Genomic DNA, 24,064 nt, shown 5'->3' with positions numbered 1-24,064 from the left:
TCCCTCCAAGGATCAGTGAAAAAAATTGGAATGAAAGAATTTTAAAAATAAAGGATTTGAGATATCAAGGCATTTGGGGTACAAAATAACTTGTCATCAGGCCATCTCCAACATACATTTTTTCATTGTCCTTCAGACAAACGCAACATTATTTCCTCAAAGGAGTGGGCAGACATTACCTTAGTCATCTTTTTTTGTGCTGGTCAAGGGAAAGATCCCAGGGGCAACTTCCAATTTGCCTGGACACGTTTAAAATTTCTGTAGGTTTCTCTAAGTGTGCTTTTAAATTTAATGCTTTTTAATTTAATGCTGGGAACAGTTCAGGCACAAGCTAAGGGTCACCCCCGTGCAGGCACATAGTATGGAAGAGGGGGGCTCAGTGAGACTTGATAAGGCCCAGATACAGGGAGAATTAAGTGCTAATTTTCTACTCTAGGCTGACCAGTGAGGAGCAGAAATAAAGAGGAGGGAAATACTGGGAGATTCATCAGATGAGTGCATCGACTGTTTATTTTAAAACGTCCAGGACTAGTAACATGAAATGGTGCTATCTGCGTCCTCTACTACAGGACATGGGCTGATGTGTTCCATGTCTCACAGGGACAATGGTAGCAAAACTGGGATTAGAACTTAAGTCTCCTGAGTCTTTCTGTAACTTCCAAAATTACACTGCTTGTCACATCCTAGAAGTACAGTTAACCTGCAGAGGATAGAGATGAAGGAGGACATAAAAATGTTTGGTTTTCAAACTCTTTGGGGTATCTTTCCTGCCCTCCTTCTCTGAGTAAGATGCACTCCTCTGTGTCTCCATGTTTTAAAGCAGCAATTGCTACATCATACTGCAATTGACATCGTACTTGTCTAGCTCTTCAGCTACACAATAAGCCCCTGAAAAAAAGATGTCATATTTTGCCTTTCCAGAGCTCAGCACAGTGTTTGACATATAATAGGAACGAAGTAGTTGTTGAGTTAATGAACTGACATTTGATTCTGTATAGCTACAGAGGACAATACTAGGACCAACAGGTGACAGCTTCAAGAGGAGCTTATTTCAACTCAATAGAAGAAAGACCATTCTAACCAGAGCCTCCCAGAGTGGGACAGACAAGGCGAGAAATAGTGAATTCTCTTTTACCAGAAGCCTGAAAACAGAGGCTGGATAACCACCTGTCAGGTTTACTGCAGGGAAGATGTCTGCTTTGTGTGGTCTCCGATTTAGTGATTCTATGATTCCATTCCATTCCAGATCCTAGGCCTCCTCATTTTTCTGAGACAAGAGTCTCTAGCGCCATCTTCCTGTAACCTGGGGAACTTTGTAAAGGTCTATCCTTGCCTGAGCTGACTAGTGAACTTGCTGATCTTATTTACTATTGGGGCTCTGCAGTTAATATCGCAACAAAAACCAAGAACAAAAATAACCAAAAACCCACCCAATTTAGCAGGAGAAGTCTATGGCTGGGAAGCCGCTAAAACTTGCACTATTAGGTTGATTTGAGTTAGAAGAATGACACTTGCTCATATCCCACTAGAGCACAATACAGTCATAATAAACAGGGGTCTCAATATATACCAGTAGGAGAAATATAGACCAACCAAATCTGAAAACTTATCAGACCCTTATAGATCACCTGAACTAAAATGCTCATGTATAGTCCTCAGGAGGAGGCATTTATAATCACATAGCTAGTGCCTGGTAGAGTTGGCACAAAATTCCACTGACTACAAGGCCAGAATTCTTTTCATTATCCAATGCTGTGAAGCCCACTATAATATAACACTTAATTTTACAGGTTCAGAAATACAAGTCAAAGCAGATCCCAATGTGATAAGAGATGCTAAAACTACATATGGGAAAAGCATGCTATAACATGGTTAATCTATGATGTAAATAAATTATAAAGGGATTGATTGCACTGTATTTTTCCTACGAAGGACAGAGTTGTACTCCTGTATCATGTAGTTCATCTGTGCTGTAAACTCTAAAACACATGATCTCATTAGAATCCAAACCAAATAAGAGACATTGGGGCATCAGGCTAGATAAGAAAGACAAAGTATACAAGCACTAGGCTTTTGAATATACTAGCTTATTGAGATTAACCAACTACCCGTAGTTAGAATTATCTCTATTTTTAAAGATGAGACTGGGGCTCAGAAACATCAATTGTTTAACCTCTTGTCACACTGCCAGTAAATAAGAGAGTCAGGATTCAAATCCATATTTATTTGGTTCTCAAGCCCAAGCTCCTGTCCCAAGGGATCAGGACACCCCAGTCACCCATGACTCTATAAATGAGTTTGATTTAAATAAATAACTTTCCCTCTTTTGGACTTAGATCATCTCTAAGGCCCATTCTAGTTCCAGAAGTTCCCTGATGCAACCTCCAATATTCAAGATTTGAAAGAAGTTCTTATATATATATTCTATCCAAAAATAAATAATGTAAAACATAAGCATGCACAATAGCCAAGATATCTAGATTACTTTCTTTGTTATTTTCTGCTAGGACTCATTTAGATAAGTTTGTCTGAATGTTGGCACAAACTGAGGGCCTTCAGTAAAGAAGCAACATATTCAGTTTCTTTATGTGCACGATGGGCAAACTTAAGTGAGACATATACTCTGTGCAGAGCTCTGCAACCAGCTGCAGCTTACACAGGCATCATCATAAATGCAGCCTGGAGTCAGCTTGTGTTGAAAGATGAGGGCCACCAAATTGATGGAGACCATCTCAGTTCTACGCATTAAGGCAAAGGTGAACGGTCCCTCTAACTTCGGTCCAATTGATCTTAGAGGACAGCCCGTGTAGAGAAAATAACCCATCTCTTCAAGGCACTGTGGTTTAGTGAAAAAGCCCCAGCCTAGGCATAAGGAGACCCAGCACTGCACTATTTACTGAGGACTTTGCCAAGATGACTTCGCCTTCAAGTGAGTCTCAGTTTATTCACTTATAAAATTCAAAATTAACCAACCCTCCTGCATTTATTATGAGATCACACATGCATGTGTGTGTGTGTGAGAGAGAGGAGAATCAAATCAAATAATGAGTGTGCAAGGTGTCTTGCAGATTCCGGGACACTAACATACTGGGAACAGACATTACTATTCTCTCTCTAGCCAAAATTTTGCCTGACCCATTGATTCACTCACCTCAAAAACAGAGGTGAGATTTCTGTTGCTGGCTTTATTTTTTCAGCAGTCCCATGGTAGGAAAAGTCTAGGTTTTAGTGTCATAGGGATCTGTGTTTCATCCCAGGTAAAGTATTGGCTGGCTTTGTGACCTTCAGCATGGTTCAGAGAATTTTTCTTTTCTTCAGTTTTCTCATCTGTAAAATGGGGATAATAATACCTTGCTAATGGTGATATATGAATTCACAATGACATATCTAAAGAGCCTAAGGCAGTGCCTGGTCCATGGCAGCTGTTCAGTAAATTGTGGTGGCTACCATAATTATTTACCACCCTTTTCAAAGGACCAGTGACAAACAATGGGAAAGGAAAGCTTCTTCTTTTACCTGCCAATCCCAGCCCTACTAGCCCTTCCAGCTGTATCACTCACTTGCTATGCGGACTAGGGCATACACTTGGTGCTCAGTGAGCCACGGAATGATTTTGCCATTCTGCTTTTTACATAGGCCACCACTTCAGCACTTCTGCTGCCACCCAGCAACTGCCCAGGGAAACTGCATAGATTTTAAGAAAATTAGGATTTAAAGAGATGGTTATTTGAAAATTCTAAGAAGCAATGACGGGAAACCATTTTTGAAAGACTCTTCCCAGCAATGACAATTGACAAAGGCACAAGGGATTAAATGCTGAGATCAGGTCAAATTTAAAACTACTTCCATATAGTATAATTTCTATAAAACCACCTGGACCTTTTTTTCACCTTAGTATATCACTCTTATTATTATTTTTAAGAGCAATAACAGTTTCAAATTATAGAATTTTGGTTTTGAAAGACACCTGGAAGATCACAGACTGCTCTCATTGCTCTACAGATGTTTAAAAAACAGTCCAGAGCAGAGAGAAAGATATTCAAGTGTAATGTCAGGGAGCTCATTTATGGAAAGTCGAAACTCTTATTCTACATCTTCTATCTACCTGGCCAATGCGTCATTCTCTAGATGTTTCTAAAAAGCAGATTCCCTGTTTTCTGATGACATAAGGAGGAGAAAACCTAAAATGCTGGAATTTACAGACTTAAGTCAATGAACAACCTCCTTGGTTGTTTCTCCATCTTTAAGCTCTACTCTCAGCTTTGCCATTGGGGGTCTGGACCACAGTCCCCTAAGACCACAGTTTACATCTATAAAATGAGGAAGATACTCTAAATTCCTTTCCAACTCCAAAAACCTATCTTTCTTATCACTCATTCTCATTTATTGAATTATAATAATAGCACATTGAAAGAATTTAAACACATCATAAATAGCAGTTTTTTCTGCAATAAATCAGAAGAAACAAATCTTGAACTTTGACTCTGCCAAGTGTCCCCCAGTCCCCATGTCATTCCTCCAGATGGATTCTCACCAAAACAGACCCTACATAGCCCGGGGGCTCAGCCTCATCTGTTAAACTATCTTCTTCTCACTTGTATTTTAGCTGGTACACATGGGTAAGGTTTCTTCTTTCTGACATGATCTATGTCAGTGGATCCCCTAATGAAAGGCATCCAAAGTGTTAAAAACAAAATATTTTTAAAATAAAATAATAATAATAAATAATACATCACTAGTGATTAAGTGATTATTCAGAAAATCATGGGGAGAGTCACAGCTTGTGACCTTGATGCCACATGTTGTCATGGAGAATATGTGTTTAAGATGGATCTTGATAGGAGGACCCAAAAAATGAACTTTGATCCAGAACATTGGAGTGATCATCTTTTTACTTGTGTTTTTACTTATGCCTTGTTTTTTGCTGTGTGTTTTTATTTGTGTTTTGTTTTGAGTTCTTAAAAGAAAAAAATGAGGATGTTAACTGGGGAATTTCTAAGGACAGATGATACCCAAAAAAGTTATAAGATTTAATTGCTGAGTCCTAATAGTCTCATTCAGTGAAAATGGAAAGAAAATACATAAACTAAAAGGATTCTCTCCATAGAGAGACCAGAGAAGCTAAATTGGTGGGGCCTGAAAAACCAACATTCAAACATTGATTACAAAGAGCAAAGAGCAAAGGCAAGAGTGACTTACGTCTGAAAGATCCAAATTCCCTAGCCTCCCAGACTCTGTGATTGGATTCCAGAAAGAACCAGGCTCTTTTTCAGAGAACTGATTTCTCTCTTTAAAGCCAAATCCCTAACTTGGATTCCATTTGTTCTTCAGAGTCCTGCCATTATGACACTGAAGACCAGAAGCATTTCCCCCAGAGAAATGTAGTGTCTCTAACACTGCTAGGTTTTCTTGTAATTCAGAGCAACAGAGTTCAGAGAACCTCAAAGTGGATGCCCTCACACTAGGTGTATAGTGAGTACAGAAAACATTTTAGGGTGGTTCTCAAACATTTCCTAGCAGGGGTGGGATCCTGCCCTCTGCAGGAATTCCTAGGCAATAACTTCCTAAGGAGGTATTTCTCATTTAAATATAACCTCCTGGCAACCAAATATTTATCTAGAAGAATGGCCCTGTCCAATCAGGCACCTGGGTTCAGTCCATTACTCAAAAATAACAGTATTGTGGCATTTGGGGAACGCCTCCTCTCAGAGGTTTGCCAAGAAATAGCTCAGCAAAACCCCACCATCCACCCATCCTTGTCAACACGCCTCCCAGGGCATTATGAGTGAGTGGACAGCACCGCACCCAAGATCAAATCCAGGGCATTCTTGGCACAGATTTCCAAAGGCAAAGTCAAGAGCATGTGTGACAAAATCCTTGCCTGTTGCCCAGTTCATCACAGTATGTGATGTAACTTGATACTTGCTAAAGATGGTAGGTCCATAAACCCCAAGGCAATTCTGTTTCCAGATTTCATCGTCATCCAAGCAAATCTCAATGACTTTGCTCCATTGGAGTCTGAGGCCATTAATCAGTGTTGCCTGCAAGAGAATGATACTCAGATTCTCATTTATGACTTCTCCTGTCCACACTTAGGTCAAGCATCCAACACCTCTCACCAGGACTGACTCAAAGATCCACTCATATTTTTCTCAGTGCTCCAATCCATCCCACACACCGCTATCATGTGTGGTCAGGTACTCACCAGTCACTGAGTACACAGTTATGTGCCTGCCACATACTAATGTACTATAGGCTGTAGGGACACAAGAGAGGCAGAAAACCTCTCTGCAATGAAACCTTTATGACTCCCACTAGCCAATCAAAATATATACAACCTCCTTATTCTGCCATTTGCCATTCTCCGTGAACAGGCTTTCCTCTCCCCCTCCTCTCTCCCACCACTTTCCCTACACTCCAGCCACCCAGGAGGCTAGTCATGGTTTCTGAAGCAATGTTTTATACTTTTGTATCATCACATCTTTTGATAATACTCTTCCCCTAGTCTATGAGGCACCTTACTGTTCTCTACCAAAATTCATCAGTCTGTCTCTTTAGCAAAAATTCCCAACCTTAAAAAGAAATAATTGCCTCATCATTGTTCCCGTAATACATTGCTTCTGTCTTTCACTTAGGGTTTGTCATGTTATGTGTTGTTCTGTGAAAATTAGTTTTCTATATATTTACTCTCCCTTTCCCAGTTACAGCTCAGACTATTTGAGGGCAAGACCAATATATAATTCATCTTTCTTTCCCTACAGAGACTACTAGGCACTGTCTTCCATTTGTCAAATCATCACATTAAAACTATTACAGTTAAAGCTTGTTTCCAGAATCTAGGTGCAGCAATATCCAATTTACTGTGAAGGAGAAAATAATGCAACTGCAACACACAAAGACTGTAACTATATGAAGTAGCTGAAACAACTTTTGAACTAAAAATCAAAGGTTATTAATTTCTTAATGTTCTTAATTATAAGTCAGGTTTTATGCTAGAACCAGCTTCCTCTGCCTGCTGCCACATCACCAAATGGTAAAAAAAAAATATAACCCTAGTTGTTTCAGTTGGCCGTGTATTGGGTTTAAGGCCACTTCTCCATGCATACCTGTAGAGTCGTCCCTTCTTATACATGCCTCCTGCTTGGTCTAAACTGGGGGCTACCATCTTGTTCCTAGGAGCATTTTAACACATACTTTCCCTGCTCCCAGAAATAGACCCCATCTCCCATTAACAGGGCTTAGGCTTTCTCAAACCAACTCATCAAGTTCCTACTTCCATCAGAAAACAGGCTCCAGCTCTCCATTATTTTGCTGCAGAGCAACAGGCCTTGAGTTGAGTGAATAATTAACATTTCTTTCCTGTGAAACTTACAGCATAGACCTGTAGTCCTAACTGTCCCATCAGTGACTCAGTAACTTTTCAGGGAGTGGCTCTCTGTTAGCATTTTGCAATACTTTAAAGGATACTTGTAGAGTGTCACCTTCCTAATTTAAAAAAAAAAAAAGATGCAGAGCATATTGGAAAGCAAAAAAAAACTAATGTGTTTGGAGCACCTATAACAGTCATCAGCTTGGCACTTCTCAAGTGTTCTCGTTTAATCCTCACAACTCTATATGGTGGATATTTATTAACCTCAAAATATGAACTATATGGCTGGGTCCAGGGAGTCTGGACTAAGAGAAGAGCAGGGGGGTAAAAAAGAGGAGAAAAAAGAAGAATGTGTCAGTTGAAGCTGGAAAAAAAAATGTATCAAACACTAACTCTGGCCTATATTCCCTCCACTGGTTCCATCTTTCCCTGGGGTCTGCAAAATGAATGCACAAAAGTTCAAGTTCTGCCACCAATGTTAAACACTTTCCCAAAACAAAAGCTGTCATTGGTCACAATATTCCTTGACTGCTGACAAGGAATTCTTATTGTTCTCATTTCACAAGAGCAATGGTGGAAAGAAGGTTATAAAATCTTTGGTCCACAAGATGGCAGAGACCTTAAAGATTGTCTAATTTCATCCCTTTCATGGTACATGGGGGTAGAGCAAGGCTCTGAGAGGGGAAACAACTTTCTTTCAAGGACACACAGAACACTGAAGACACAATAGGGATAAAAATTCAGATTTTCTTATTCCCAGCCCAGCAGATCTCCATGGTGCATTTCTAAGTAGTCACATTCATTTCACTTGGATTGACGAAGGCTAGTGCCCTTCAATAGCAGAGCGAATAGCTAAAAAGAGACCTCCCCAGTCCCCACCCTGACTCTCCATGCCTACACCCATTCCATCCACCTCCCAACACCTTGCTGCCTCGATTTCTTAACGTGAAACCCTCCTCAAGAACTCACATGAACTTCCCAGGTCTCTTAGTTGGGAGTAAAATGCCATAGCATCAAGGTGCACATCTGATTTTAATCCCCCAAAGCTGTTTCCATCATCACTGATAAAGCCTTGTGTTTATATACCTTTCCCCAAGAAGTCCAGGGTGATTTATGAACATTATTGCATCACACAATAAGTAATTATCCTAAGAGATAAGTGGGCAATTTGATTCATTTTATACACTGAATCAGACCCATTTTCCAGCAGTTCCAGAAACGGTCCTACAGTTTAGAACAAGGGCTTTCAAACTAGTTTTACCTGTGAACCCCTTCCCTCTAGGAAATGCCAATGCAAGTGACAGATACAAGCTGAATTACTCTAATTCTTCCAAAAGCCATAGCTCATCAACATCTAAATATAAAACTCATCTTCACATCCGTGTCCCTTGGGCCCTCATGTTGGCCTGTTTTTAGTTCCTCAGAGGTGCCAGGCTCTCTCCCTCCTTTATACAAACTCTTCTCTCTCCCTGGACCACTCTCCATAACTTCCTTCACCTTGTCAACACCTACTCATTCTTTCAGTCTGAGTTCCAGAAGCCCTTACTCAGAGAAATCTTCCTTCATCTTCACCCTCCGATTTAGGTCTGTAATAAATGCTCTGATCGCCCTCATGCAGTAGGCTACCTGTCCCACAGCCTCCAGTGTCTACCTCCTGACATGCATGGCCTCGTGTGGCACCACCCCTTGAGCATAAGCTGGATTTAGCGACTTGCCTCCAGTGAATAGAACATGGTGGAGGTGATAAGCTGTCCCTTCCAAGATTAGGTTACCTAAAGACTGTGGCTTCTGTCTTGCTTAATCTCTCTCTCTTTCCCTCTCACTTCTCCCTTGTTCCCTGTGAGGGAGGCCAGCAGCCATGTTGTCAGTAGTCTTAGAGAAAGGCTCACATGGCAGGAACCGATCTCTCTGGCCATCAAGGACTTGAGCCTGCTAACAACCACATGAGTGAGCTTGAGATGTCATGGCCCCAGTGACCTGAACCACAGGACTCAGCTAAGCCACACCCACAGTCCTGACCCAGAAACAGAGAAATAATAAATGATTTTTATTTTGTGCTACCAAGTTTTGAAGTAGTTACTTAGCAATCTATAATTCACATACCGCATGTAGCTCTTCTTCAAAGCACTTTCACTGTTGTAATTTTATACTTATTGGTATGATAATTTGACTGTCCCCTTGACTGTGAACTCCGTGAGGGCAGAAACTCTCTCTTTAGCACAATGGCATCACAGTGCCCAGCCCAGCACCTGGTAATGGCAAATGCTCGGTAAATGTCAGTGGCGTGAATAGTTTATTCCAACCACCGACTTTTCCCCTAGCCAAGCAGGCCCCCAAATAATAAGCATGATGAGCGTCTTCCACTTGTAGCCTCACAGCTCCTTCCCCCACTCGCCCTCGCATACAAAGAACACCCGATTCAGTCATGACGTGCCAGAGCTTCTACTGCAGCCAAGTCTTCTCACATCCATGGTCTCCTTTTCTCATCCACTGACCCAGTTCCGATTATTATAATTTCCCAACTCTACCCTCAGAGAATCTGAGAATCTCTCCCTTAGCCTGCCCCTTTCTCCAATATCTGTTTCCTCCAAACCATCTCTTATATTGTTGCCCCCCCTTATCGTCCCAAAGAAAAATGCCAATTGTTTTAGCTCCTCCCCTAAAAGCTTCAACGTCTCAGATCCTAAGATGATTAAAACCTAAACACCTCAAATTACAAATATCATATGATATCACTTAGATGTGGAATCTAAAAATAGGGTACAAAAAAAAGAAAAAAATTAAAAAAATAAAAATAAAAATAAAAATAGGGTACAAATGAACTTATTTACAAAACAGAAGTAGAGTCACAGATGTAGAAAACAAACTTATGGTTACCAGGGGATGGGGGGTAGGCATAAATTGGCAGATTGGGACTGACATATACAGACTACTATACATAAAATAGATAACTAATAAGAACATGCTGTATAGCAGAGGGAACTCTACTCAATACCCTGTAATGGCCTATACGGGAAAAGAATCTAAAAAAAAAAAAGAGTGGATATATGTATATGTATAACTGATTCATTTTGCTGTACACCTGAAACTAATACAACATTGTAAATCAACTATACTCCAAAAAAATTTTTAAAGAATAAAAATAAACACCTCATATAATTATCCAAAACCATTCAAAAGCTTCCACCATGCCTTCTCAACAGCTGAGACCCAGCCCCACAGGAGAAATGTCATGATCACACTAGTTGGCCATTTGTCTGCTTATGCCTGAACTACCCCTCACTAACTCTCTGCCCAAATTCTGCTCATCTTATAAAGACCTGCTCAGATTCTGCCTCCTCTCTAAGACCTTCCCGTATCTCCCAGGAGAAATTCTCTCACCCTCTCCTGTGCCCATGGCACTGTTGGCTTTCCACTGGAGCAGTAATCAAAGGCTGGTTAAAGCATTAGCTCATATGTGTCTGTCTTCCCATGAGACCGTAAACATCCTGGGGACAGAATCCAGGTCTCATCACCTTGTCATCATCATGCTTGCCACTGTGGCCAGAGCTCAGGAAGGACTCAGTGAACGTAATCGAGTTACTACTTTGAAAGAACATACATTTAGGGAGCCGCTTTTTATTTTCAGAATGCTGCTGGGAGGGCAGATGACTAAGTCAGTGGCTTTTTTTTTTTTTAAGCAAAGAGACCACAAACCACCTTTGAAGCCAAGAAAAAGATGTGCTTGGAGGTAAATGAATTGCTGCCTTTAATCCTCCAGGGAGTTTGGAAAAACAACAAAATGCCAGCTTCCACCAGATCATTTCTTTTTAATTAAAAGTTAGTTGGATTCCTTTGGAGCACTCACTTTTCTGGTCAACAAGAAGTAACCAATGCTATCCACACCCCCTCCCCTGTCCTTCCACCGCCACTCCTGGAGTTAGGCAACCCCTGGGGGCAGCAAACACTTCAGCTGTTTGCTCCATGCTCATAATTAGATTGTCTAGACAGGAGATGTTGCTGGAGCAATAGGAAAATATTTTACAAGGCGTTCCCCAGAACCACACTTTATAACAGTGATTAGGACGCACTGACAGACGCGAAGCCAGCAGAATCAGCCTGGGCCATAAGCTGGTTTCACCCAGAGCAGAGGAGAAGCCCTTTTGAAGCTCTCATCTGACAAACATATGGCAAATTAGAAATCTGGGGGCACGGAGCAGCTCGTTGGACTTTGGATCTCAGGGAGCAAGGTTGAGGTGATGGGTTAATGTCTGGGATGCCCTCCTCTCTCATGCCTTCCTCCTGCTGATACTAAGTCAACAGGGACAGCTCCTAGCTCCTGCTTTCACCAGCGTCTCTGTGGACAGGATGAGGGGTGACCACCTCAAGCAATTTCCGAGCCTCCCTCCTGCAGCGTTGCTATCCCTTATATTTTGCAGAATGCAAATTTTAAACGGCATGGAGAGATAAATGTGTAATGCCTACTCTTGCAGTAAGGAATTTCTAGGCCTGACCTTCCCACTCAGCTTTAGTTGGCATATCAATGTGACAGCAACAATATTTTCCAGCAGAAAATCTTAGACCTTTTTCACAGGAGTAATTGATTAGGTAAAATCATTCAGCCCTCTAAGATGAATGACTTGGGAAAATTGCTACATAAATAGAGTACCACAAAAGCATAGGAGTTCAAGACCAAAAAAAAAAATTAAAAAAGGAAAAATTTTTTAGAGATTTAGGGATAAATTAGGAATTTGGGATTAACATATACACACTACTATGTATAAGTAGGTAAACAACAAGGACCTACTGTATAGCACAGGGAACTATATTCAGTATTTTGTAATAACCTATAAGGGAAAAGAATCTGAAAAAGAATATATATGTGTGTGTGTACATGTGTGTGTGTGTGTGTGTGTGTATATATATATATATATATGTATATATGAATGACTGAAGCACTCTGCTGTACACCTGAAACGAACACAACATTGTAAATGCTAGGAGTTGCCCCCTGTTGACTTAGTATCAGCAGGAGGACGGCATGAAAGAGGAGGGCATCCCAGACATTATACTTCATAAAAAAAATTCAGAGATTTTATAAGTGAGGAAACTGAAATTCAGCCAGGGGAGGAGACTTTCCTGATTAAGAAAGTAGATCTGGACCCAGATCCCTGAATCCTCAATCAGTGTCTTTCTCCCAAACCTATTATAGAAGCTTACATCCTTCAAGTGCTTATTACATACCAGATATTTTTCTAAATATTTTATATGTATTATCTCATTTAATCTTCAACATGGACTGAGATAGATACTATTACCCTCTCCAGTTTCCAAGTGAAGAGACTGAGGCACAGATTGTTGTGTAACTTGTTCTAGGTCACCCAGAAGCAGATCTAGGATTGGCTCCCAGGCAGCCTGACTTCAGAACCTGCTCTCTAAGCTCTAAACTATCTATACTCTACCTCCTGATTACAGACTTCAGATAGGAACAGAGGTCATGAAATGGGGCCCATTTATCCTCAAAAATTACAATGCATTTGAGGACCAGTAGGAACTAGGTGCATGACAAAAGGAGGATTTGAAATCAGAGGATCTCATGTTCCAGACCCCACCATCATGTATCTGTTTGACTACATACAAGTCACTTGACCACTCAGTTTCCTCATCATTATCTCTGTGGGCATATTTTTAAAAATGGGAGAGTTAGCAAGTAAATATGGATTTTTAGAACTCTTTAAGTAACAATTATTTTAACACCTTACAACTTACAAAACACTTTTATATCCATTATTTAAATCTATAATGACATATGAGTTAGGCCTGACAGGGATTTTTTATTATTGACATTTTAAAGATCGGAAATTGAGAGCCCAGGAATTAAAATGAATTGTCCAAATTCAAGCAGTAAGAAAATTGCTGTGGTTAAAATTGGTCATAGCTTTAACCTAATGGTTAATCTCATAGAAACGGAGTCTTCCTCTCCCTCCTCCACTTTTCTGGGAGGTTATAGACACAACAGGATTACAAAAATTAAATTTTAATTAAAATCTGGGAATGAATCCAATTATGATAGAAATAAGATATAGGGTTCTCATCTCAGATAAGGAACAATAACAAAGGCTATGTACTAGCAACTAGTTAAGCTAGTTACTCTGGAAGATAAACCAGACCTTTTACCATTTCCTGGTTTTGTGTCTGGTGAATGTTCTAATCCAAAGAGAATCTTTCTTCATCTCACAGATTAATGATCCATAGCCTGTAGTTGTCTCTTCCCATCACACTCTCACTTCATATTAAGCCAAAGGCAAAACAGTGAATAAAACAGAACAACTCTGTTTTGTAAGTACCAATATGTGGGATACACTGGCACAGGTTCTGCTAAGTTCCAATAGTCCTCTTCACAGCTTCTTGAGAGAAGCAGAAGCTACATTAACAGGAGAGGTTATCTTCACCCAGAGGGACAGAGAGAAGGAAAGGAGAGGACAGAGGATGAAAAAACAGAAGCAAGATCATAGAGAGAGAAAGAGGAGAGGGAAGGGAAAGGAAGGGACAAGGAGGGGAGGGAGAAGAAAAGGAGATAAAATATTATTTATTAAAAGAAAAGAACACTGGACGGGAAGTTAGAAGAATTGATTTTGAAGCCCAACTCTAATACTAAATAGCTGATGGTGCATGAATCCCTGGACACCTCTCGGTCTCACTTCTCTCATCTCTAAAATGTAGTCAGTCCATGCTATTTATTCTTGCTGTTGAAGGTCAAATGGCACGAGGGAGGTAAGAGCTCTTGGTAAACAGTGTCAGCATTACCTTCTGCAGCCAGCAGGTGCTAATGTTAAGTCACTGCATTTTCTTATAACAGGGAATTTGCTCACTCTATTCAGGCTTTCCTCTGGATTCAGTTTATGATTGTTTAGCAGGTGATTTTCCCTTGTCTCTTCCTCCTTTCCCTGCCTGCTGCTGCCTGAGTTCTGACTTATAATGGTGACTTAATGCCCAACCAAGAAAGGCTAACTGACTTGGAAATAAAGATAAAAATCAAATTAATCTACTTAGTTCCATGTTAACAAAAGCTTTCATCTGGGAGAAAAATCAGAACTTGTTAACACCTGGTATCTATAAGGCATATTACAAAGTGCTTTCAAATTATCTCATTAGAGCTGTACAATAAGACTATTAATGAAATAGAATGACAGTATGAATGACCTTTTGAAAGATGAGGAAACAAAGTTAACAGTTATAAAATTAGGACTGAATTCCAAGACTCTATCCCCAGTCCAGAACTCTACTATGGAGGTTTGCTAAAAAAAAACTGAGCAGAACTTTAAAAACCACCCTTTCATCACACAACGTTCCTACACCCGGGGGGCCCAGAATGAGCATTTTAATTTTTAACAGCATGCTAGCTGCTGGGACAGGCTTTCTTACTCTAACCCCAGGATGAAAATCTGAATAAAGCCACACAAGTTAATTAGGAGGCCCAGAATAACACCAACTCGCTATGGTAATAACTGGGTGCCTCATGGGAAATCAAATAAAACAAGCCATAAAAAATGAAATTTGTCTGGTGAAACTAATGAAAGAAAGGAGGTGAAGGATGAGAGAATGAGAGAATTGTATGAATATGGAGATTTCTTATGTTTCACAATGGAGCTGACAACTGCAATGTAAAAGGTAGTGAGGAGGGGATGTAAATGGAGCTATATGTATATTATATACATATATTTTAATTTTCTGTGTATTATAATGTTCTGACATCTTTCTGGGAGGGAAGAGACTGCCCCTCTTAGGGGTAGCCAACTCTTAGAGATAGCAAAAGTCCCAACACATGCACTTTGATAAGCAAATTAAACAATCCAGAGGCATACCTCCTCTATCTGGCCCATACTTCCCATAAGGCAATATTCTTTTGCCTTAGCCAAGGACCAGGTACCAGGCAACCAGGAACCACCTGCAGTTTAAAGTCTATCAGAATTATTCATACTGGCCAATCACAAACTGTTTACCCTGCCCTGCCTTGCCTTTCCTGTGGAAACTCTAATAAAGATCATGGCCTAAGCTGTCCCCCAGCTCCTGCCCCTCTGCCTCCTGATGGACACTGTGTCTCCCCTTATGGCCCTACATGGCATATGGTGACTCCCTTTCTGGGACTTGTGAGTATAATAAACTTCTTCCTTCAAAGCCTCATTCTTGTTTCCTCCTGTGACTACACTGACTTTATCATGCCATTTCCAACATTTACATTCTTAGAACAATGTATTTACAAGGTTTCTATGTTTTAAGTGTAGTGTTATAATATTAAGTATAGTGTTATAATATTAACTCTAAGTGCATGGTGAAAAGTATTTATATTATAATTTCTAGAACAGTGGTTCTCAATTCAGAGTGATTTTACTCCCAGGCACGTTTGGCAATGTCTGGGGATATTTTTGATTGTCATAACACAGAGGCACGGTGCTATTAGCACCCACTGGGTAGAGGCCAGTGTTGCTGCTAAACATCCAACAGTGCTCAGAACAGATTCCCACGCCAAAGAATGATCCTGATCAAAGTGTAAATAGTGCTGAGGTTGAGAAAATCTGCCTAAAGCAACTACAAAATTATGTAAAATGTTATAGCTAAAAAGCTTATGTATATTGTATTGGGTTGGCTAAAAAGTTCGTTCAGCTTTTTCTGTAACATCTTGTGGAAAAACCCGAATTAACTTTCTGGCCAACCCAATATATAATTATGAAGAATTATATATATGTAATTATATATATAATTATGCAGAATATTTATATACTTACAAAGAAGGTTAAAAAAAGTACAAAGAAATAAAAAATAGAAGGGTGAAAGAGAAAACAAGTAATAGGTATCCTTAACTTCAACCATAGCAAAATTACTAAAAACGGAACTAAATACTCTAATTAAAAGGCAGAGGTGATCAGAACAGACTAAAAGTATGACCCAATTATGTGATCTCTACAAGAAATGCACTTTGAATACAAAGAGAGATAGTAAATGGATGAAAAAATATATACTATGCAAAAATAAGTATAAAAATGATAGAGTGGCTATAATAATATGAGATACAAAACAGACTTCTAGACAGAGTATTGCCAGAGAGAAAAAGTAACATTTCATAATGAAAAAAGGCTCAATTAATCAAAACGACATACCAATCATGAATGTGTGTGCATCTAACATAGACTCTCAAAATACATGAAGCAAAAAATAATAAAATTAAAGAGACAAGAGAAAATCCCACAATAATAGCAGATTTTAACATTCCCCTCTCAGTAACCAATAAAAAAAAAAACTAGACAAAAATCAGTAAATCCATAAATAATCTAAACAACATTATCAAACTCAATGAACTAATTGATATCTATAGAAAACTAAACACAAAATTCTTTTCAAATGCACATGATACATTCAGAAAGATGTACTATATAGTTGAGTCAATAAAATAGTCTCAATACATTTACAAGGATTAAAGTCAAAGACAGTATATTCTCTAAGTTAAAACTCAGTAATGTTAAAATATCTAGGAAAACTCAAAATATTTGGAAATTTTCCAGGACACTTTCTAAAGTATCCATGGGTCGAAGAAGAAATCACAAGGAAAATTAGAAAATCTTTCTAACTGAATGATAGTATAAACACAACATACCAAAATCTGTGAGATGTAGTGAAAGTAGTGTGTAGAAGGAAATTTATAGATTTAAATGCTCATGTTAGAAACAAAGAAAGGCCTAAAATCAATGCCCTCAGCTTCCACATTAAGAAGTTAAAAAAAGAAAAAGAGAAGTAAACCAAAAAGTAAGTAGAAGAAAGAAAAAAATAAAGAAAATAGTAGAAATCAACTAGATAGAATCAGACAATCGAGAAAATTGGCAAAGTGAAAAACATGTTCTTGTTAAAACCAAAAAAAAAAACAACAATAGGTTCATCGACAGAAAAAATAAAGAAAGAGAGAGAATGCAGATCATGAAAATCAAGAAAGAAGACATTAAATGGATAATAATGGAATATTAACAACTATATGCTTTCAGATAAAACAACTTAAACAACAAATTCCTTGAAAGATATAATTTACCAAAATTAACACAGAAGAAAAAAATACGAGTAACTCAATATTTATAAAACAAATTAACTTCATTATCTAAAACTATCCCACAAAGAAATCTCAGGCCCAGAAAATTTCCTTTGTAAGTTCTATCATTCAAGGAAGAGATAACACCAGTTATACACAAAATCTTTTAGAAAATAAAAGAGAACACTATCCAACTTGTTTTATGAGGCCAGAATAACACAAACACCTGGCAAAGACATTACAAAAGAATGAAAATAATAGACTAATATCCTCATGAACATAGACACAAAACTCTTTAATAAAACATTAGCAAGCTGAATTCAACAATGTATAGAAAAGATAATACACCACGTCTAAATGTGTTTATTTTAAGACTGAAAGGTTGATTTAACATTTGAAAATCCTATTAACAATAGGATTTTTTTAAATTAGGCAAGCTGATGGAAAAATAAATATGCATAAATAAATAAATTCTTATAAAATATTAATAAGAGGGGAGTAACTCTACCAGATATTAAAATGTAATAAAATGTTATAATAATTAAAACCATTTTGTACTCTAGTAAACAGATGAATGGATAATCCAGAAATAAACACAAATACACATGGTAAAATATATATTGATAGAGGGGAGCATTGAATAAATGATGTTGAGAAATCTAGCCTGCCATCTGGTTAAAAAAATAGAGGTGATTACTTATCTTTTTTCTTACTTAAGATAAATTCCAGATGAAACATAAATTTAACTATTTTTAAAAATAAATTGTAAAAACTTTAGAAGAAAACGTGGAAATATATTTTATAATTTCAGTGTGGAGAAAACCTTTCTCAAAAAGAAATAAACTCAGAAGTCTTGAAAGATTGATATATTTGACAACCTAAAACTCAAAGACAGTAAAACATAGCATTATAAAGTTAAAAGGGATATGACAAATGGGAAAAAAATATTTGCAATATATATGGCAGAAACAGGACCAAGTTCTTTGATATATAAGGAGCTCTTACAAATCAGTAAGAGAAAAATCAATATCTCAATAGAAAAAATATGGGCTATGATCAAAAATAGGCAGTTCACAGAAAAAGAAATAAAATTACTTTCTAACCTAAGAAAAACACCCTCAACTTCCTTCAAATTCTAGTAATGGAAATTAGAACAAAAATAAGACATTTTTCTTTATTTCCCTGGCAAAGAAAAAGAGTTTCATAATACACGATATTGGTGAGAGTGTGTGAAAAATGATACTCACACATTGAGGGAGCATGAACTGGCATCACCTGTTTAGAAGGCAATTTGGCAGTAGCTGTCAGTTGAAATTCACATGACGTTTGACCTAATAATTCCACTTACAGAAATTTACATTACAGATACATTTGCACATATGCGCAAAGTCTTGTAGATAAGGATATTTATAGCAGCTTTGTTTGTAGTAGAAAAGATAAAAATAAATATCCATGAATGAGGGGCTGCCTAAATAGATTAGACTTGAAATGGAATATTCTGCACTATTAAAAAGACTGAAGTTAATCTTTCCATGATTACATAATGAAGTCTCCAAGGTATATTTTTGGGTAAAATAGCTTGAGGCAGGACATTTTATGGTATGTGTACCCTCTGGGTAAAATAAATTGTGACAAATGTATGTGTATATCAATATTATAAATATGCGTAAACCCACACATATACATACAAAGACATTTTTATTCTTATATATTTGCAGATTATTTCTCAAAAAAAAAAAGAATAAAACACATGAAACTGCTAACTATCACCTACGAAAATAATTCTGGAAAACTGAAAGTCTGGGTTAGGAGAGATACCCTGACAGTAAATAATTTTTTGCGATGTTTAAATAGATGTTTACCACGTGCCTATATTATTGAAAAATCCACCAGTTCAAAAAGTCAGTGAACTAAATCAATCATTTCTAGCATCCATGAAAAGAGCAAATAAGAAATAGGTTTCTGATATGATATGCTTTATGTAAGGAAACCCAATCACTTGATCGGCCTATACTTTTTTCAGTATTTTAGAAAGATTTTTCAGCCAGGTGCTTAAAGAATGACAACAACAAAAGGTACCTGCCCTCAAAGAGCTCACAGTTCCACGGGAAGAGTTCACATTCAGAGGTTCAGAGGAAGGCAGCTGTCCTCCGGCTTAGATTTAAAATGTTGAAGAAAGTCAGTTCCTCCTGAGACCATAAAAAGAATTTGCTCAGTTCAGCAACCCTCCTCCATAGACCTCACCAGGTCTCTTGGTAACTGTCAACCTCTCCGAGAGAGGTGATGTCCCCTCCTCCACTAAGCTTCCAGGAAAGATTCCAAAGAGACTCCTTTCAAGAAGTTTTATTAGCCATCTCGGGTTCTGTTCATTAAGCTTTGTAGAATAATTTCAACTCCCAAAGGCAATTGACAGCTGCTGGGGGTGAGGATGGCAGAAGGATCCCAAGAACAAGGCCCTCCAGTGGTTGCTGTTATAAAGCCACACTGGTGTATTTGGCTGCACCTCTCACTGGAAACGTTTCCAACCTGATTGACCCTGTGTGGAAGGCATTACCTTTGTAGAAAAAGTTGCAGGAACATTGTACAGCAAGGAAGGGTAGAAATGGTCAGTTGCTTGGGGCTAGAAGCCACGGGTTAAAATGTCACGAATAAAGGCACCAAGGTGTCTAGAACCAGACTGTCTTAATTAAAAGTGCTGGGTGTTTTGCAGGTGACAGCGCTCTGAGGAGACAGGTGGGTATTCAGGCTTACCTCACAGATGGGAGTGGTACTATATGGTGTTTACTCTACAGAACTTTTTCCCACCTTCATTCCTTTGGCTGCTTCCTTCTGCTTGGAATATTCTTAAGCTTTTGTTCTTCTTCGGCTGACTCCTACCCCATGTCAAATATTGGCTCAAGCGCTTCTCCAGGAAAGCTTCTCTGATCTCTGCCACAGGAATTAGGTTAAAACCGTTTCCTCCATGTCCCCACACCTCTTTCCACTTTACATTCAACCACTGACTTGTCAGGTACTCATATTAAAGTACAAACGTACTTAAAATTGTATCCCTGGTGTCTGATGTAGAGTGGAAACTCAAGGATTGTTTGATGAATTCGGCTACAGAGTCACTGTTCTCCCCTGGATTCTCCCAGCTTACAGCACTGAACTGAACTTGGTGATTGTTTCCCCTGCCTACCCCACACCCACTGCACCACTTTCCCGAGTCTAAGACATCATACTCACTTGTCCAATGACATTGTAGGGAAGGAAAACTTACCCAGGCAGATGCGATAGACAGCACTCAGGGGAATCCATTGCAACTGCACACAGATGAGCATGATGAAGTCGTATTTGCAGATCAAGAGAGTCCTGTCTGTGACCAGCAAAATCCTCTCCTTCTCATTGTTCCAGCAGTCTATCCTGTAAAAAAAAACACCACAGAGAAGAAAAGTCATTTGCATAACCTTTCCAAGTTGAAAATAATGGAATTGTCTGAAACATATCTACTGACACAGAAAATAATGAGGTTTGATCACCTCGGAAGAAAGAGAAGCTGAAGAATGCCATCCCTTCTCTCTCCTTCCAGCCCCATGACTAAGGGAGGAGGGAGGTGGAGGATCACAGGGAAAGGTTTTGTTTCATTTTGGGGTTTTTTTTTTTTGTTTTTTGGTTTTTTTGGCTGTGTTTGGTCTTGGTTGCTGTGCGCGGGCTTTCTCTAGTTGCGGCGAGCGGGACTACTCTTTGTTGCGGAGCACAGGCTCTAGACATGCGGGCTTCAGTAGTTGCGGCACACGGGCTCAGTAGTTGTGTCTCGTGGGCTCTAGAACGCAGGCTCAGTAGTTGTGGTGCATGGTCTTAGTTGCTCCATAGCATGTGGGATCTTCCCGGAAGAGGGCTCGAACCTGTGTTCCCTGCATTGGCAGGTGAATTCTTAACCACTGCACCACCAGGGAAGTCCACAGGGAGAGGTTTTATGGCCACAGAGCTCAGAGATGATTAGCCTTGACAGGATCCATTAGGGGAATAGCAAGATTGTATCACATTGGCAGTCAACTGATTCATGCTCCTCCATGTCTTCCCAGTTCTCTAGAAAACCTTCATGGAGCACATATTCCTCCAAGCACACCAAAAATAATCTTTGTTCTAACTCAATCTGGATGACTCACTAGGCATTAGTTTATGCTAATCTCCAAAGGTCGCATTGTTGACTGAAGATAAAATGGAGACTTGAATATAGGTCCAGTGACCTCCACCCAAGCCATCACTATTTCAAGCTCATTCTATCATTTTCTTATGGTAGAAATACAGTGAAACAAGTGAAGTGAGATTCTTATCAGCCAAAGACAAAGCAGACACTGGATAAGTGTTTACTGAATTGATTTGCTTCAGATTTGAGAGCCTTTCAGGGTATGCATGGAAAATTCTGAGAGTTAAGAATCTCTCCAACAGAGAGAACAGAGAGAACAAGAAGCAATGGCTTCTGGTTAAAAGAAAGTGAGCATGGTCTGAAATTCTTCTCACTCTCAACGCTTTTGCTGTCTGTCTGCTACAGCCTTTGTATATAGCACTGCATGACTTGTATGATAACTGTTTCAGTACATGTTTTGTCTTCCCTAAGAGACAGAAAAGGATGATTTGTGACTGATTCACATCTGAATCCCCACTACACAGAATCCATCTAATGTAAAGATTAGGACTGGGCACCCTGTTCCCATCCATTCTCACATAGTAACCAGAGTGCTATTCTTCAAATACAAAAGGAATGATGTTACTCCCCTGTTCACTCTATTAAATGACATCTTTTTGATTTCAGAATCAAATCCAAGTTACATAACATGGACTACAGGTCCCTGTATGGTCTGGCCTCTGCCCAGCACCATCTCATAGCAGGCTGAGAAAAGTCATTGTTCAAGTCATGGTTCAAATGCCTCATTCAAAGAAGATTTCTTAAACTCCTATATAAACTTGTCCCCCTATTACATTTTCTCAAAGCTTTCTGATCCTTTTCCATTTTCAGCACTTCTCATAGTTTGCAAGAAGGAACGATATGTTAAAAGTTTAGTAACTGGTACCACATGAACATTGACAAATCAGAATGGACACCAAAGTACAGAGGGTAGGGCAATGCCAGTGAGTGTCATCTGAGGATCATTCCTATGTGTGTGTGTGTCTGTGTCTGTGTCTCTGTGTGTGTGTGTGTTCCATGAGGGCTGTGACTGTGCCTGTGGGGCTATTTATTCTGGTCCTGTCAAATAGCCTGCTCTAAATAAATATCTGTTGAGTGGTAAAGGAGTGCCAATCATAATCATTTTGGAGGCCTTTGGGTTGGCTGAGTATGGGGATGAAAACTTCCAGCTAACTAACTCTGTAAGAATGGCTATTGAGCCTGTCTGTAGCTTACGTTCTTTATCTGTGAAAGGGAGACAGTACTCATCTCGTAAGATTGGGGAGAGGATTAAGGGACATGATTCTCAATCGGTAGTTTGTAAATGAGCTGTTATTATCATTGTCAGGGACATAAGTGACCTTGGGTAACCCCAATATGTGCCATTCCTCAATGTAGTCTAAAGACAGGCAAAACAAAATTAAAAGTTTAATCAATAGGAAGAGGAACAGGAGGAGACGTGAAGGAGAGAAAAAGGGAGATGAAGGAGGAAGAAATAGGGAGAAATAGAAGGAAGGAAAGAAAGATGAGATCATGCCTTATTATATGTCGGCCATTATGCATGTACAAGTATTAGCTCTACATCTCCCCACCACCCTTTGAAGAAAGTCACATTGAAAGTCACTCAGCTAGAATATGGTAGTAGTGTTAGTTATGTAGGGTCAAGAGATCTGGTTTAAATCTTGGTCCTATGGTTTCCATCCACTCTAACAATGCTGCAATACTCAACTTCTACTCCACCAAGAGAAGGAAAGAATTCTTGATAATCTGTTTAACATTCTCCGTCTTAGTCAGAAAGAGACGAGGATTCTGAAATATTTTATCAGATATCTACATAAATTTCTCTAAATAGATTGTATCTACTTAGCAGCAAGTTATAAGCTGCTGCCTAATAAACCAGACTTGTTTTTAGTCTAAAAAATCCTCAGATTTTAGTTTAATGGTTTTACTGAAAATGTCAGCACTCCATAATGAGATTTATTTTAAAAGGTAGAGGATGGATTCAGGAAAAAAAAAAAAAGAGAGAATTCTTTTTAGGAACAGAGTGCTCTGCTGTGACACAGACTCTGCATAATTTACATGTCGGAAAAGTCTGAATCCAAGCAAACACACAGGCTTATACATAGTTGGGGGCCACCATCTCTAGCTTCTGGGTGGTGTATTTATTTATTTAGACTTCAATCACACCTTTTTTCCCAGAGAACTCTTGGAGAAAACATTGAATTTTATATTCCTAATATTAATATAAGTTTGGCGGTAATATTCAGAACAAATATAGAAGTAGGAATAACAATAACATATTGTGTTTGTGCAGTCCACGGACATTCACACAGCTCTTGAATATCAATGCTTTTGTTTAATCCTCCCAACAATCTTTTGGACTAAAAGCTATTACCCTCATTTCACAGATAAGAAACTAAGGTCCAGAGACCCTTAAAATGACTTGCCCAATGCTTTACAGCTAGCAAGTAGTAGTTCAAGGCCCTGAAATAAG

General features: G+C 38.9%; 1 protein-coding gene across 10 annotated transcripts in view; it reads right to left on the bottom strand.

The window, feature by feature from the left end:
* Positions 1-24,064, bottom strand: part of TPRG1 (tumor protein p63 regulated 1) — a 383,646-nt gene that overhangs the window by 260,490 nt on the left and 99,092 nt on the right. For 7 of the 10 annotated variants that reach the window (XR_008617208.1, XR_008617207.1, XM_055084481.1 and 4 more), the window contains one exon: positions 20,683-20,825. Coding sequence is in view for 5 of the 10 variants with exons in the window: in XM_055084481.1 (XP_054940456.1) it covers positions 20,683-20,720 (38 nt within the window). In the remaining 5 variants the exon portion in view is untranslated. Of the gene's footprint in view, positions 1-19,502; positions 19,613-20,228; positions 20,352-20,682; positions 20,826-24,064 lie in introns of all 10 variants that reach the window. The other 3 variants (XR_003680640.2, XR_008617211.1, XR_008617210.1) reach the window with 3 other exon arrangements.

Source organism: Physeter macrocephalus, chromosome 1, assembly GCF_002837175.3.
Source record: "Physeter macrocephalus isolate SW-GA chromosome 1, ASM283717v5, whole genome shotgun sequence".
NCBI lineage: Eukaryota > Metazoa > Chordata > Mammalia > Artiodactyla > Physeteridae > Physeter > Physeter macrocephalus.
This window is presented reverse-complemented; position numbering and strand designations above follow the sequence as displayed.